The sequence below is a fragment of the Myxocyprinus asiaticus genome, chromosome 5 (genome assembly GCF_019703515.2).
Source record: "Myxocyprinus asiaticus isolate MX2 ecotype Aquarium Trade chromosome 5, UBuf_Myxa_2, whole genome shotgun sequence".
NCBI classification, from domain to species: Eukaryota; Metazoa; Chordata; class Actinopteri; order Cypriniformes; family Catostomidae; genus Myxocyprinus; species Myxocyprinus asiaticus.
The window spans coordinates 16289949-16307513 of NC_059348.1; the positions used below are offsets into that span (position 1 = coordinate 16289949).

General features: G+C 37.6%; 3 protein-coding genes across 3 annotated transcripts; 2 read left to right on the top strand and 1 right to left on the bottom strand.

The window, feature by feature from the left end:
* The first annotated feature begins 1586 nt into the window (after positions 1-1586).
* LOC127440419 (guanine nucleotide-binding protein G(I)/G(S)/G(O) subunit gamma-5-like) lies at positions 1587-2879 on the top strand. The gene is made up of 3 exons (XM_051696965.1): positions 1587-1754; positions 2184-2341; positions 2426-2879. Exons 1-2 carry the CDS (start codon positions 1674-1676, stop codon positions 2307-2309), a joined length of 207 nt encoding a protein of 68 aa, XP_051552925.1. The 5' UTR covers positions 1587-1673; the 3' UTR covers positions 2310-2341; positions 2426-2879.
* Positions 2880-6286: 3407 nt separating this feature from the next.
* zp3b (zona pellucida glycoprotein 3b) lies at positions 6287-9155 on the top strand. The gene is made up of 8 exons (XM_051697276.1): positions 6287-6691; positions 6928-7043; positions 7119-7222; positions 7765-7945; positions 8165-8282; positions 8369-8454; positions 8538-8794; positions 8890-9155. The coding sequence occupies exons 1-8, from the start codon at positions 6287-6289 to the stop codon at positions 9153-9155; spliced, it is 1533 nt and encodes a 510-aa protein (XP_051553236.1).
* A 668-nt stretch (positions 9156-9823) lies between these two features.
* arl14 (ADP-ribosylation factor-like 14) lies at positions 9824-12157 on the bottom strand. The gene has a single exon (XM_051696959.1). The coding sequence runs from the start codon at positions 10866-10868 to the stop codon at positions 10260-10262; it is 609 nt and encodes a 202-aa protein (XP_051552919.1). The 5' UTR covers positions 10869-12157; the 3' UTR covers positions 9824-10259.
* Positions 12158-17565: the final 5408 nt, after the last annotated feature.

The following is a 17565-nucleotide window of genomic DNA, read 5'->3' on the forward strand; positions in this document are numbered from 1 at the left end:
CTTCTCTTTACTGTTGTACATGAAACTGGTGTTGAGCGGGTAGAATTCAATGAAGCTGTCAGCTGAGGACATGTGAGGCATCTATTTCTCAAACTAGAGACTCTGATGTACTTATCCTCTTGTTTAGTTGTACATCTGGCCTTCCACATCTCTTTCTGTCCTTGTTAGAGCCAGTTGTCCTTTGTCTTTGAAGACTGTAATGTTCACCTTTGTAAGAACTCTTCAGTTTTTTGGCAATTTCAAGCATTGTATAGCCGTCATTTCTCAAAATAATGATTGACTGACGAGTTTCTAGAGAAAACTGTTTCTTTTTTGCCATTTTTGACCTAATATTGACCTTAACACATGCCAGTCTATTGCATACTGTGGTAAGCTTCATTTAACGAACCAAATAGCTTTCAACTGTGTTTGATATAATGGCAAGTGATTTTCTAGTACCAAAATAGCAATTTAGCATGATTACTCAAGGATAAGGTGTTGGAGTGATGACTGCTGGAAATGGGGCCTGTCTAGATTTGATCAAAAATGACTTTTTTCAAATAGTGATAGTGCTGTTTTTTACATCTGTAATGTCCTGACTATACTTTATGATCAGTTGAATGACACTTTGGTGAATTAAAGTACCAATTTCTTTCTGAAACAATAAAATCTGTACACTATTCCAAACGTTTGGATGCCAGTGTATATTTTAAAAATATAAAATGTCAGATTATAACATGCAGCCTAAATAATGAATTTACCACATAATGATAATCAAAATAATGTTTTTTTTTTTTGCAAATACTCCAAATAACTCTTATATGAAGAAACATCAAATTACCATATTGTGGCAAAGCACACGGTCCGATGATTGAGTAAAATAGGATAGAAAAACATTGCAAACAGGTTGATAATTAGAGAATACATTTGAAGCAAAATGTCGGGGGGAAAAAACGCATTATCGTGATCTCAATGCAAATGAAATCTTTCAGGTGTTTTTAAAGCAATGATGACTGAATAGTAGATCAAAGGTTGCTGAGAAGAGATTGTTTTGAAAAGATCTACCAATCATTTTTGCTTTACAAATAAGACAAACCAATCTTAGTACGACAACAGCCTAGGGCGCATTTTATTGGACTGTCGCGTTTCCAAAACAATTCCTTTTTGTTCTCACAAAGCATTCTCCGCCTGACATTCAAACATTGTGAATTTTGAGCAATTAAATATTTTTACAGCATTACAGACATATACAGTACGACATAATTTATTACTGTTCAATAAATAACAGTCATATAATATAAAGATCCATAGTTACTAAGCTTAAAATTACTACAGAGGTAAAGGCATAAATAATTAATATGAGCGGCGTATAATATGCTCATGAATATTAATTACGTTCACCCAGTAACCTTAACTGATTTGCTGAAATCTGACGTTGGTAAGTGGGCGCTTTACAACTGACGAATCAACGCGTCTACTATGTTGAAGGCTTGGCTCATGACTGGATGAAAGAGAAAAGAAACGTCACCAACATGAGCGTTTTAATATTCATAAACCTAGCCGTCGCCATAGTAGGGTTCGGAGCTCGGACGAAATCGTTTCACTCGTGTTCTTCCGGACTGAACCAAACCGGAAACGTGCTACGTACAGCTTTTGTTTTCGCTGTTGCACATCGTTTTGAAATATCAGGCATCATGTCGGGCACATCAAACATTGTTGCGATGAAGAAAGTCGTTCAGCAATTACGCTTTGAAGCAAACATTAACAGAGTAAAGGTTCGTGGTTGTTTTTGAGATTTCGACTGAATCTAGCGAGTTAGCCGCCGGGTTGAGCTTGGGCGTGGACCTGTAGCCCGTTAGCTTTCCTCAGTTACATTTAAGTACTATTGCTAACTGAATGTAAAAAGCTTCAATAACGCTAATAATTATTGATATAAGCCAGGTCTAGCTGGCTAGGATGGGTAGTTTATGTAGACTAGCCCAACTTCATTGAAATGTGAAGATGTAAACAGAATTTGGCGTATTACTATTATTTATTATTATACGGTCAAGATTTCTTATATATGTGCAGTCTTGCAGTTGTATTATGTGGTCGTATTTAGCAGTGTTCAGTTTGGAAGTTAATCATGCTTGGAAATATTGCCCAAACCTTCTTGTTTGTCCAGTTCCAAAACTCAAATATTGTGATATTTTGGATATTTCAAGGTTTCTCAGGCGGCTGCGGAGCTCCAGCAGTTTTGCATTCAAAACGCCTTACAAGATCCTCTGCTGACCGGGGTGTCTTCAAGCACCAACCCCTTTAGGACACAGAAAGTTTGCTCCTTTTTGTGAGGGTCCATGATGGCTTTTTTATTTTGCCTTAGGTGAGGATGCTTTTTTATTAGACTTGGTTGGACTAGAAACTAAACGGTATAAAACTGAAACTAACATTTGAATTGTCTTCTCAGGCTTTTTCCTGTTCCTGTGACATCTCTGCTGGGAAAAAATGAAAACCACTGCCATGATGTGTAATAGAAACAGCAACCGCACAAAGCTGTTCACTTGTCAGTCAGTACCTCACGCCATAAACACAGAATCAAGAACTGGAAGGATTCACCTCTCTGGCCTTTATTTCAGTTATGGTGCATTTTCCTGTCAGTTTTCATTTTTTAGAGAAGAAACTTCTTTTTTATATATTCTAACTTGTAATTGACTCTCCCTTCGACAAGCCTATTGTTCTTAAATTTATGCCTTAACAAGTGGTAAATGACGCTCCAGTTTTGTGGAGGAAAGGCTTTTGTATTTTTATCTGGAACAGCAGAGGGAAATTAGTAATTTATTGTGCCTTTTTAACAGTGTAGTCTATTTCTATCTTCTCTGCCTTAGGCTTTTTATAACCCCAAATAAACCAATTGATTTCTACATGTGTCTGTTATTGTTTTTAATAGTCTTAAATTTCTCACTGTGAAGAATTGCTGTGAATAAATTGAGAAATTCATATAAGCACAATGTAATGATTTTGGATATGTGTGTGTGTATATTGCAACTCACTGCCTGCATAATAGCAATCAAAATTTCTAAACAGTTTTTATTTCGTATTACCATTGCTCATTAATATTTAGTGTCTTTCAAAGATTATTTTCTTAAATTGATATTTTCTGCTCCTATAGTATATATTTCATAGGCAGAGACCCTTCATTTTAGTCTTTAATTGTAAAATTACATTTGACCGTGGGCCATTTTTTCCATGGGCCATTTATCAGGAAAAGGCAAGAGGGCATGTTTATTTGCATGCACAGTGTTCAAAATATGTTGTAAAATAAAAAAATACAATTCCAATTTGTGCATAAATTGATAGACAATTTCCATATTTTAAAGGTTTATGTGTATAAAATGTAACAAAGTTTTCATGTGTACTCAAATTAAAAGCCTATTTGCCTGTACTATCTTACCTGTAAGAACTGTACTATCACATGACAAAGATAAAATAAAAATCCCAATAACATTAAATCCAATGCCAATAAATCTGTTTAATATTATTAGTAATCTTTGGTAATACTTCACAGTAAGGTTCTATTTGTTAACATTTGTTAATGCATTAGGGATTATGAACTAAAAATGAACAGTATTTTTAAATGGCATTTATTAATCTTGGTTAATGTTAATCTATAAAGATACAAGCTCATTGTTTGTTCAAAATGCATAAACATATGTTAACATATGCATCCCTTTAAAATTTATTAGTAGGCCCTGTATGTTGAAACATTAACCAAGATTATTAAATTCTGTAAAAGGTTCATTGCTAGTTTGTGTTAACAGGCGTAGCATCATTTTAAAAGTGGGGGGACACAGACCCAACACTTACAGTGCAGAATTTATATATTTCAGTATATATTAATATACAAGTATTATATAAATATATGAGTATTATATACAGTACTGTGCAAAAGTCTTAGGCACTTAAGATGTTTCACAAAAGCATTTGTCATAAGATGGTTATTTATATCTTCAGTTTTAGTGTGTCAATAGGAAATATAAATGTTAGACTCCCAAACATTACTTTTGCAAATAGAAAAGATTAGAATAGAAGAACAGGGAGCCCTGCAACAGATGTCATGGCCCTCACAGAGCCTTCCACTGAACATCGTGTCTGTCTGATATTACATGGAGACAGAAGCAATTGAGACAGCCGAAATAGATAGAAGAACTGTGGTGAATTCTCCAAGAAGCTTGAAACATCCTTTCTGCCAACAACCAAGAAAAACTGTGTCCAGGTGTACCTAGGAGAATTGGTGCTGTTTTGAAGGCAAAGGTGGCCACATCAAATATTGATTTAGCGTTTTTGTTTACTGGACTTTGTCTGACATTAAGTGATAAATGAAAACTATTTATGGCATTATTTTTGAAGACATCCTCACTATGAAACAATTTCACAAGTGTCTAAAACTTTTGCACAGTACTTTACTTGTAGTATTTGTAGTATTTTAAAGATTCAAGTATTGCAAATTAAGTGCTAAATTAGCTGCAAAAATAAAGAGCATCTTGTGAAGCACTTCTGTTTCACACATGACAATGAAAGTCTGAGCACAAGCTGGTCCTGAATAAATTATATAATCAGTTACAATAATGACAACTGTGCATGTGCACAATATAATTTTTTACTCTGTGCTAGTGCATTGTGGGATTTAAATATATCCAAGTGGCTCGAGTGTTTTGACTAGTTCACCAAAATTCATTCAGATCCATTTAATGATTCGTTCAGTGTCCTCTGGTGGTACAGATTTCTGGTGATGCCACCTGGTGATGTCTTGTGTGAAATTAGTCACTGGATCACTGAAACAACGATTAAAAGAAAAATTTAATCCTTTAAAATGTGTATGTCTACAGACCTACAAAGAGACTTCAGCGGAGGTTTATGGATTATAAGAACAAAGAAAATCTATCATTTCCCTCCAGTTTGTGAGCTGCTGAGCATGACTTTTATCAAAAGACAACAATAGTCTTATATTATGAGTTTCAATAATGTCCATATGTTTTCATGTATAAAAAAGTATGTCTACATATCTATTCACATCAGTAAAATGCCTAAGTGTTCTAAGAACATCTATCTTTTTTCCTACAGTTTGTCGACTGCACACCAACATAGAGGTAAAAAACAGGAGCTGATTTTAAAAATAGCTTTACATATTTAACACAGATCTAGTAATCTGCTTAAACTGTCAAAAACATCTGATTAAACTATTACCTCACAAACACAACGTAAAAAGCATAACTTAATGAAGACTCACGCGCTGATATAAACTCCACTTATAATGTGTGCTTAAAAGAAGGATTGTCCTTTGTTTTTTTTCTGCAGTGCATTTCAAGTAATGCTGCCAATAAATAACTCTCGTTTGTATGTTCCTCATCTCTAGATTATTCATTTAGATCAACATCAATGCTAATAAAAAACATGCATAAATGAGCATTGTTGAAAGCAACTTTGTAGAAATGAACGGAGCCGCGTTGATTAGACTGTCTGACTGACAGCCTATAATGTAAGGGCTGTTTCGCTCATGACACTCACCTGTGATGGATGGTCGCTCAATCAGCCCAAAGTAACAAAACACAAAAAATACTGTATACAAATCCACCATTTGGCCTTGGTATTGGGTTGGAAAAGTGTGGGGGACCAAATCACCTTTTTTAAAGAGTGGGTGTCCCCCACAGCCCCACTGGCTGCTACGCCCTTGCATGTTAACTAATGTAGTTAACTAGAGTTAAGGAATACAACCTGATTGTAAATTGTTACTTAATATTTTGTATAAAATTAACATATTAAATATAATATATCTGAATGACAGGGTTTTAAAGGGTTCCAACTCGTTTTTTTTTTTTGACAGCCTTTTTGTAATGTTTATTGTTTAGATAGATATACATACTGTATAATTATATATAGGCTATATATATATATATTAAAACATGTTTTAAAATTATATATTGTTTTAAATAATATTGTTTAATGGTGTCTATTTATAATATATTATAAATAATAAAATATTTATTTGTAATATTTTACGTTCAGCTGGGTACACATGTTGTAACGCATAACCAATGCCAGTGTGATCTTAACGCAGGTGCATCAAATTGCATTTAAATATTTCATCCAACCCAACAAGGCCAGAACAAATCAACGTCAGGTGTCGGTGTTTTGGGCCTTGTGATTAGGCGGTTATTCTTCATTCAGACAGTTTCAAATTCATGCAAAACCAGGTTATTTAGAGGCATTTGTTATTTTTCCACAGCTCGTTGGATGATTCTGTACCTGTAACATTAACTTGTTTGGAGATATGTGGCTCAACAGAAGCGTAACGTGGTGTACTGTCTTTCTCACGATATTTTTGCTCGTTGAATGTCACCCTCGCGCATTCCAGCAGAGCCAGTCTTTTGTAAACCAACAGTTATTGAAAAGTCAGTTTCAGGCCGTGATTCCGCAGAGTCCAGCTATAATAAACGAGCCCGTTCCTACGCGCCGGCAGAAAACGATAACCGTGAATTGCCATGAAGAAGCAATGGAGATCGTGATAAAGGCGGACCTATTTGCGACTGGCCTTCCCGTGTACGCTGAGGAGCTGTGGTTGGGTTCGGACTCGATGTTGAGCAAAGTGTCTGGAGCATCATGTCGAGCTCTGCAGTCTGGAGAGTCACAGTTTACCATATTTGCTTATTTGAGGGATTGTGGAACCAAACTATCTGTAAGTTGGCATTATAACTTGAATAAACTTAAGCTGGTCTCTCAGCCTTACCGTTTGACAAGTGGCCAAACCCCCTCAAACCATTAAACCAGACCAGCATTACTAGAGGAAACCAGACTGGTGGCCAGCTAAGATCATCAAACTACCTGAGGAGCCTACTTTAAAATGTTTTTTGTTTTCAGTGTAGTAACCATAATACTTTGGGGAAATGTCTGGTATACAATTTCTTATTACAGATAACCGATGACTTCCTGGTGTATTCAAATGTCCTGATGTACACCCCTTTCCCATCTCCTGATGGTGTACTTCACACCAATGGTGCAGCCATACCTATTCAGTGCCAATACCGGAGGTAAGTGACAAACCTCAGTTTTCCTAATGGTTTGTTAGTCCAGCCTGTAACTTCATTGTTGAAATCCTCTTTAAGGTGGTATAATGCTGACAGTGCAGCAGTGGCGCCAACTTGGATTCCATTTGCTTCCTCTGTAACCGCTGAAGATGTTCTGGAATTTCACCTCCGACTGATGAGTGGTACAGTACTGGAGTTTCCTTTTTATTTGTGCACAATCTGCATGACAAAAGTAGCAGGGGTGTCTGGGAGTGTTGTAACCAGGACAGGTACTAGGATGTGATGGGGGAGGGGGTCATCCCCCTGTAGTCCTGTCATGGTTGTAATGCATTTCAGGGTGTGTGGTTTTTTTTTTTTTTTTTTTTTTTAAATGTGCCTCATATTCCCAAATTTTTTGCTACAAATTATGGTAGTTTAGAAATTTACAATTTAAGATGTGTATCTAATGTAGACTACAATAAGTGCAGTAGTTACAACCTACCCTGCTACTAAGGAAAATCTAATCAAATGAATGATTTTGAAACCTCAGCAATTGCTAATTCTGATGACACCAGTTCTCGTTCATGAATGTTCATTAAAATGATTGCAAATAAAATGAGCCACATCAGAAATTCTAATTCCTAATAGTTGAGGTCCCAACATTAAGTCATCTTCCTCATCCTTTTATTGTTTAAATGGGCTAATCGCTAAGTTTTCATACACTGAATGGTTCATTTGTCTTAAGATGACTGGCAGTATGAGAGGGGCTCAAATGTCTACTTTCTTGGGGATACGATACACCTTCAAGCGTCCGTGACCTTGGCCAATCACTTGCCCCTACTTTTATTTGTCGACCAGTGTGTGGCTACACCAACTCCTAATGTGGATGGTAGTGATCTCCGATATTCCTTCATAGACTATCACGGGTAAGTTTGTTAAACCTTAAGTACTGCATATCCATCTACCAGATTTTTAAGACGGGCCTTTCAGTGAGAATCATCAAATAGTGATGTGTTAAGTATGATGTAACCAGCTTTTTTTTTTTTTTTTTGGGTGGTTTTGTTGCCCACTCTACTAGTGGGTACATGTAATTTCACCATTACAAGCTTCTGAAAGGGAACTCTAATCATGTAGACCATTTTCAGATGTCTTTCAGACAGTATGCAATCATCCTCTCGCTCAAAGTTCCTGCAGAGGATCCAAGGGAACAAGTTACAAATACTATTGGATGCCTTTAAGTTTCACCGGGTGGCAGGCAACTTGGTGAGCAGAACTTTAAGGTTTCTTTAACAGTTTGTCTTTTGTTTGTAATTGTTCTGCAATGTTTTGTGCTTTTGCTTGTTCTGCAGGTGTACATCACATGTTACCTAAAGGCCATCCCTGCTGCTTATTCCGTGAACTCTCGGAATAGAGCTTGTTCTTTTATCGATAATAGGTAATGGGGGGGAAAAAAAAAACTCTTTCTTAGATGTTAATATTACTCACTGGTTCCTTGTATAAGATCTCTGTACCCTACAGGTGGCAGTCTGTAGATGGAGATCATCAGGTGTGTGACAGCTGTGAGCCATCCAAACAAGGCGCAGTGAAGCCTGAACCAATCCAGTCTTCACGCATCACACTGGCCCCTCCCATCAGGAATCCAACCTCAAATGTGGGGCGTGCTGACTTCTTTCATGTGAGGCCTGGTCAATCATTACAACCCATTAAAGCCCTTATTCAGGCGAGGCAATCTGCATATGGCAGTCTATCAAAGAGAGGAACTGACTCTAAGAAAGGTTGGCACAATTTCAATATTTCATTATTCATATTCAGAAACTAAAATGCTGCTTTGTAAGAAATGTAAGTTACCACTTTTTTTCTTTCTATAAAGAATGGCAAAAGATTGCCACCTTGGGTCCTCTGGTCTTGATTCCAAAGCAGCAAAAAACTACTACTAAACCAACTGGATCTCTGCTCAGCCTAGCTGAGGTCTCCACAGCATCCTTTACTGAGGAGCCTGAGCTCTTCAATTTAACAGAAATCACTCCTGTGTCGGATGAGTTTGAAACCACTGAAGAAACCCAAAGCTTCAGTCCATTAGATGAGGGCTTCTTCCTTGATGCTCCTGATTTTGAAGATGGGAGTGGGTTTCAATAAAATGTGCCCCCTCCCATTTAAAACCCAATCAAATATTCATTCTCATAAAAATAAATCTTTTATAACATGTCTTTTTGTGGTCTGTACTGTACATTTACCTAACATTTAAGTTGGTTGTATTCATGAATTAAAGTAGTAATCTGGGTTCACGTTCGTCTCGATGGACCGCATTTGTGGCGTAACATTGATGCCACAAATTTCTTGACTCATTTTCAACCCCCCTCCCCCTTTTCTGAGGTTACAGTGAGGCACTTGCAAGTGAATGGGGGCCAATTTTTGGAGGGTTTAAAGGCAGAAATGGGAGTCTTCTATAAAACCACTTCCATTAATTCTTAACTCCGATGTAATATTGGAGCTGTGAAGTTGTTTATCACTTTAGGTTTTGTTGACATTGTCATGGCTCATATTACATTATATGTACTTGTAAGGTGGTGTTAACACTAATCGGTTGAAGTTTGAAACTTTAGATTTTCAGTTTCTTTTCAAAGTATGTGTTACTGGAGGGTTTTTTTTTTTTTTTTTTCTTTTTTTAAAGTTTCACACTGCTGGAAACAAATGAAACCAAGGTATTAGATGAGAAAATAAACTGATCAGTTCCACGGCCTAGACTGTCCCTTATAAAACTTTAACCTAAAGTCTTCATGTTGATAAAGTCCATGGATGCATTGTCAACTTCCCATATATCAATTCACATGACACAGTAGGATAGTGTACATAACCTTCTATTGGTGCAAATTATATTCATGAATTATGACTCAAGGTACCTTTAGCACCTTGCATGGTTCCTGTTTGCATGAATATACCCAATTCGATGATAATTAGTAGGATATACATAACCTTCTATAGATGTTTTAACAAATTGTCATGTCATTGTCAACAAATTTGGATCATGGCACTGTCTGGGTCCTTTTGTTACTGTAAAGGCATGCCACAGAGGCAAATACAGTTGTGGTTAAGCTATTATTTATAAATATAAGTTAACACTGGCATGTTGCATGGTTCTGTTATCAATATATCAAAGTCAATAATCCACATTGTCCAACTATATTTAGCAGGATAGTAAACAACCTTCCATAGATGTGACAAGATGTTGCCATGTGTTGGCTATTTCTTCATTAACATCACAGATTTTGCTCTTATGTGTTTCACAGTCTCTTTGATGTTATGGTCCTCTGGTGTCATTTTCACCAGGTGTGCAATTCTTCTGAAGCCGTCCACCAGACCCGCTCCAGTCAATGCAGAACAAGGCTGAATGAACCAGTCTCGGTCACTGCAGCTCTTTCTCAGATTAAACTTCTCTGTGATCTCTATTACCGTTGCAGCTCCTTCAATATCTTGCTTGTTGGCAAGAACAACCACCGGCAGTCCCGTGAGGTGGTCGCTCTTTAAGGTCTGTTCCAGCACTCCCTTTGCCTCGTCCAGCCGCTTCATGTCAGAAGAATCTACAACAAACACAATTCCAGCTGTGTCTTGGTAAAAGTTCTTCCAGTGAGCTCGCATCTTAGCCTGGCCACCGACATCCCACACGGTCAAGGCAATTTTATCCCTGTTCCTCTTGGCCTCGATCATTTCCACGTTGAATCCAATTGTTGGAACAGTGTGGAAGTCTTCATTGTATTTAAGTTTGTAAAGAAGCGTTGATTTACCAGCTCCATCGAGTCCCAGGAGGTTGATACGTGCTTCAGGTTTATGTCTGGATCCCGTTTGGCCCATTCTAAATGTCAAACGTTCACGTAAACTAAAGCTCTGTCTTCTCTTGACGCATGTGAGTTTACCTAAGATGTTGTCTTTATTACTCAGTGATGTATTACATCTTGCTTATCTACACAGAGCTGTGTGATTAAAGGGTCAAAGTATGACAAGGACACCTCCCAAATAATATGCTGGGAATCCCTGGAATGGTGTCCTTTTTCATTTTCTCTTTACAGAACATTATTTAAAAAATCTACACATTTAAAACTTTATAAACTATTATATGAGTGAAACAAATCAACAACCCAATACACCCATTACCTTACATAAATATATTTTATGGAATCTCATGTCAAATATACAAACAACGAAAAACAAATTATATATATTTTTTAACCAATCTTAAGTTCAAAATCCTCAGGTATACAATGCCATTTAACATACAAAATTTACAGTTCCAGTTACATTTGATTCAGCTATTAAAACCTGCTATCAGAAGTGTTTTTCACAATGCTCAACACAATAATTTCATACAGTACTTTAAATTAGAATTGTTCTTTTTAAAAGAACAAAGAAACCAATCACAATTAAAGTTAAAACTGCCTGCTGCCCTGGCACATGTCCCCACATTTGAAATAAAATAAGAATGGGCTCACAGTTGCCTTCCAATTACATTTATCAGCTGATAACATTTTGGACTTCATGCATTACCATGTGGACTTAATGCATAACCACAGGCTATAAATAAAAAAAAGACAATGTTTTGGACAAAAGACCTTTTCGGAAATAATTGCCAGCATTTCCAGACTTGAATTATGTAGATCTCTTTCAGGCATTCAAGAATCCTTGACATCCCAGATACTTTTCCACTGGATTTACTGTGACCGTCACCTTCAAATATCTACAGGACGGGTTTTAGGGAGAAACAAGACTTTTTCCCAACAGTAGAGAGCCAAATCCAGCACCACATCCACAGGATCTATCTTTGTCTTCCGATAGCTTTATCAATCCATACGCCACCGGTTGGATCTGCCACGAAAACCAGTCCCGAGCACACGTCATGACCGTTGCAGCCGCATCGCCTTCTGTCCGATGGAGTCTCCACTTTATTTTCATTCTGAGAGAAGTCCACTCGCACTTTGCCTTGTGAAGTGCCAGGAACGCGTTTCTCAGTGAACTTTATAGTTGTAAGTGACGTGATCTCGTTAAATTGCTCATGCACTTGCTCAGATGTCTTTGAACTGCACTGACCCATATTTTCGAGCTTCCAACTGCACGTGGAAAAATCCTCAGAAATGTGTGCCTTTTAAGATCGGGAGAGTTTGTGCCAAAAATGTGCGCAAATTCACATTTATATGTTTCAAACTATTGGGTTTACACCCCCTTATAGCTGGCTGTCAATTCCAGTAAGAGTGTGTAGGAGCAGATTTATAGAAAGCTTACTCAAGTGACAACAGGCAAGAGTCATAGGGGCTTTAATACTGCGCTCCACAATGCGGGTGCTATTCTGAGGCATTACACCTGGTCTGGGGTCACGATGGATTGCATATCTTTCAGCCGTCGGAACGCTCAGCGTCACAGTTGAAGCTTGATATGGTACAGTACAGATATAGCGCTGCAGTGTAAAGTTACTGGTACTTGGACCCGTGCAAATGATACATGTACCGAGCAATATGTCATCCAGGGAGCATGCAAACATGCATACATCACATAGTTATTTTGTTTGTTTTTCATTACGGTGATTCCTACTAAGCAATATATTTTTATACGTACCCATCAGCCCAACTAATTATGTTTGGCTCCATAACAGAGCTTTAAGTTTATTTTATTCATTTCTTAATTTTTCTGTTAGCCAGGAAAGCTTTCTTGATGGAAATAGATATACAGTATATATATATATATATATATATATATATATATATATATATATATATATATATATATATATATATATATGGTTGTGCATAATGGTTCCCAAATGTTCCCTCAACGTTTCCTTTACCTCTAAATTCTTGGAACCTTTCTGCAACATCTACATCTACAAGCCATGTCTTAATTTAATGCTGTACTGCACTAATGTCCATGGGTGGCGCTATGGGTGGCTAACAGGACTTAAAGGAATAGTTCACACAAAAATGAAAATTTGCTGATAATTTACTCACCCTCAGGTCATCCAAGCTGTATCTGAGTTTCTTTCTTCATCAAAACAGAATTTAAGATTTTTAGGATTTCATTTCAGGCCTCCTCCTTTTAAACAATGCAAGTGAATGTCCTCCATTTTTTGACGGTCCAAAATGCATATTTAGGGACTCCAGTCGACAGATAAAGTTCTTCTGAACCCAAATGATTTATTATTTTTTAGAAACAAAACAATACTTATATCCTTTTTAACTACAAATATTCGCCTCCGTACATCTCTGTGACGCGCTCATGAGAGGGATGACGTAAGCTCGTTTGTAAGGTCACTCGTCACATGGAGGAGGAGGCAGGAAGCACGTCATTGTTTACAAGAGATGAGCACTTTACAAAAGTTTAGTTGTCTTTGCTGTAGATTTGTATTTGTATAAGTGTATTGTTCAAAATGGTCGTTTGGCATGTGTATCCTGGATGCTTCAACCTTCAGAAACCCCAAAGAAAATGCACGCTGGGAAAAATATTAACTTTTCATCAATTGCCTATACATGATCATGAGTGATAGAAGCTCTGGCTTATCGCGCTGAACCTGGATATCAGTACACCCCTACATTCTCTCAAATATTGGAGGGTGTGCAGTGACCATTTTACCCCTGAGGATTTCAGACCATCGAAAGAAACAAAGGGTCGATATCTGTATTCATCAGCTGTGCCCGTGCTGTTTTTCCAGCGAACTCCGGTATGTGTGAAAACGTTGTCATCCCTCAGGCTCTGCACCTCATCACCCGATTTCTAATTCACCGCACCTGCACTCAATTCACTCACTCATCACTGCCTGCAAAAATAACTCACCTTCACGCCACTTCACTGTCAAGTCTCACACAAAGGACTCGCAGTGTTTATTTACCTGTCTGTATTTGCTCTTGATCTTTGTCGATATCTGTTTAGTGCTTACCCTGTTGTTTTGCCTGTTACCACTTCTTTAGTTTGTGAAGCTTCTCTACTGTGATATCACCTGTACCATTGATCTCACTGTATAAACCCTGTAAATCCTGTGAATATCAGTAAAATCTCGCACTTGGTTTCACTAACTACAACTTGTGTGGCTTGAATTCCTGACAGTCATATAGCCTATATATTTCTGCTAAAGAAATTAGATAACGCAACGGCATTGCTCCGAAATAAAGGATGGTTATTTACTGCAGTAATATTTTTTTTTTATTATTATTATTTGGAAATTATTTTTATTTTATTTTATATTGTTTTGAAATTGTTTTGGACTGTTTTGGTTTGTGAACGGGGCTTGGTCTGTGGTCTGTGCAATTTTCTCTTGTAAACAATGATGTGCTTCCTGCCTCCTCCACGCGTGACCTTACCAACGAGCTTACGTCATCCCTCTCATGAGCGCACATCACAGAGATGTACGGAAGCGAACATTTGTAGTTAAAAAGGATATACAGTAAGTATTGTTTTGTTTCTAAAAATAATCAATCGTTTGGGTTCAGAAGAACTTTATTTGTCGACTGGAGTCGTGTGGGTTATTTTGATGCACCCTAAATATGCATTTTGGGCCGTCCAAAAAATGGAGTACAATCACTTGCATTGTTTAAAGGCGGAGGCCTGAAATGAAATCCTAAAAATCTTAAATTCTGTTTTGATGAAGAAAGAAACTCAGATATGTCTTGGATGGCCTGAGGGTGAGTAAATTATCAGCAAAGTTTCATTTTTGGGTGAACTATTCCTTTAAGCCCTGTTTTTTTTTATTTTTTAGAAAAACCCGGATCAGTAATGATATGGGGGTGCTTCAACAAGGATGGAATCTTTGTGAAGGATGCATGAATCAAGCCACATACAAGGTTATCCTGGAACAAAACTTGCTTCCATCTGCTCTGACAATGTTCCCCGACACTGAGGATTGGTTTTTCCAGCAGGACAATGCTCCATGCCACACAGCCAGGTCAATCAAGGTGTGGATGGAGAACCACCGGATCAAGACCCTGTCATGGCCAGCCCAATCTCCAGACCTGAACCCCATTGAAAACCTCTGGAATTTGGTCAAGAGGAAGATGGATGGCCACAAGCCATCAAATAAAGCCAAGCCGCTTGAAAATCAGGGTTAATCCACTAAATATTGGTTTCTGAACTCTTCCTAAGTTAAAACATTAGTATTGTGTTGTTTTAAAAATTAATATGAACTTGTTTTTTTGCATTATTCAAGGTCGGAAAACACTGCATCTTTTTTTGTTATTTTGACCAGTTTAAATTTTCTGCAAATAAATGCTATAAATGACAATATTTTTATTTGGAATTTGGGAGAAATATTGTCAGTACTTCATAGAATAAAACAAAAATGTTCATTTTACTCCAGTAAATCCAGAGAAACTGATAATTTTGCAGTGGTCTCTTAATTTTTTACAGACATGTATATGTGTGTGTGTGTATATATATATATATATATATATATATATATATATATATATATATATATATATATATATATATATATATATGTGTGTGTGTGTATATATATATATATATATATATATATATATATATATATGTGTGTGTATATATATATATATATATATATACATACATACATATATATACATACATATACACACACACTGATCAGCCACATTAAAACCACTGACAGGTGAAGTGAATAACATTGATTATATTGTTACAATGGCACCTGTCAAGGGGCGGGATATATTAGGCAGCAAGTGAACAATCAGTTCTTGAATTTCATGTGTTGGAAGCAGGAAAAATGGGCAAGCATAAGGATCTGAGCGACTTTGACAAGGGCCAAATTGTGATGGCTAGATGACTGGGTCACAACTCCAAAACGGCAGGTCTTGTGGGGTGTTCCCGGTATGCAGTGGTTAGTACTTACCAAAAGTGGTCCAAGGAAGGACAACCGGTGAACTGACGACAGGGTCAAGGGCACCCAAGTCTCGTTGATGTGCATGGGGAGCGAAGGCTAGCCCGTCTGTTTCCGATCCCACAGAAGAGTTACTGTAGCACAAATTGCTGAAAAACATAATGCTTGCCATGATAGAAAGGTGTCAGAACACACAGTGCATCGCAGCTTGCTGTGTCAGAGTGCCCATGCTGACCTCGTCCACCACCTAAAGCGCCTACAATGAGCATGTGAGCGTCAGAACTGGACCATGGAGCAATGGAAGAAGGTGGCCTGGTCTGATGAATCATGTTTTCTTTTAGATCATGTGGACGGCCGGGTGCGTATGCATCATTTACCTGGGGAAGAGATGGCAGCAGGATGCACTATGGGAAGAAGGCAGGCCGGCAGAGTGATGCTCTGGGCAATGTTCTGCTGGGAAACCTTGGGTCCTGGCATTCATGTGGATGTTACTTTGACACGTACCACCTACCTAAAGATTGTTGTAGACCACGTACACCCCTTCAAGGCAGCGGTATTCCCTGATGGCAGTGGCCTCTTTCAGCAGGATAATATGCCCTGCCACACAGCAAAAATTATTCAGGAATGGTTTGAGGAACATGACAAAGAGTTCAAGGTGTTGACATGGCCTCCAAATTCCCCAGATCTCAATCCAATTGAGCATCTATGGGATGTGCTGGACCAACAAGTCCGATCCATGGAGGCCCCACCTCGCAACTTACTTCAAGGATCTGCTGCTAACGCCTTGGTGCCAGATACCACAGGACACCTTCAAAGGTCTTGCGGAGTCCATGCCTCGACGGTTCAGAGCTATTTTGGCAGCACAAGGGGGACCTACACGATATTAGGCAGGTGGTTTTAATGTTGTGGCTGATTGGTGTATATACCTGTGTGTAAACATTATATATATATATATATATATATATATATATATATATATATATATATATACACACACACACACACACACACACTGTATTTATATAGTACTGTAAATATAACTATACACCTTAATAAGCCTACAGTAGTTCTGTAAAAGGGAGCAGTTGGTGCAATTGTGAAAAAACATGAGGCCCATTATACCTATATTTTATACTTATTCCCCAAATGAAAAAATATTTAAAAAAAATAAAAATAAAAGAAATTAAACAGATTAACATAGTATAATATGATTCAATTGAAGTGGGCAGACAACCTTATTCTTAGTATACTGTACTACCTCCATTACTAAAAAAAAAAAACCACAGTAATACACTTTCAGACTAATAAGAATTAATAATAAAAAGTTTTATTCAATACAGTGTTTGCCTACTTATGATTAGGTGGGCAAGACTCATGTTTGCCCACCCCAGCCCATGCCTACATCTGGCCAGGCTTTGAAGTGTCACATGGATGTCAGTAGCTAGGGCAACTCATTTGCTAGCTTGCTTGGGATACATTTCATTAACATGCAGGTGACAAAATCAAGATTACAAAGCAGACATATTCCAACAAATACAAAGGCTGAAATGAAGGAAAAGGGCATTTTTAAAAACGTGGGTCTTGCAAACAAAAGAAGCCAACTTGGCCCTTGAACTGAAGGTTGAGGACAGCTGCTCTAGAAAGTAATGAAGGGAAGAAAGTACTAAGAATAATGAGAACAATCATTCACTGTTACATTTA

Bases quoted from the DNA above. Each gene is read 5' to 3' on its own strand.
- LOC127440419 (XM_051696965.1), top strand. From the start codon at position 1,674: ATGTCGGGCACATCAAACATTGTTGCGATGAAGAAAGTCGTTCAGCAA. The intron at 1,755-2,183 runs GTTCGTGGTTGT...GGATATTTCAAG, and splicing joins CAAACATTAACAGAGTAAAG to GTTTCTCAGGCGGCTGCGGA.
- zp3b (XM_051697276.1), top strand. From the start codon at position 6,287: ATGTGGCTCAACAGAAGCGTAACGTGGTGTACTGTCTTTCTCACGATA. The intron at 8,283-8,368 runs GTGAGCAGAACT...CTTGTTCTGCAG, and splicing joins ACCGGGTGGCAGGCAACTTG to GTGTACATCACATGTTACCT. The intron at 8,795-8,889 runs GTTGGCACAATT...CTTTCTATAAAG, and splicing joins AGGAACTGACTCTAAGAAAG to AATGGCAAAAGATTGCCACC.
- arl14 (XM_051696959.1), bottom strand. From the start codon at position 10,868: ATGGGCCAAACGGGATCCAGACATAAACCTGAAGCACGTATCAACCTC.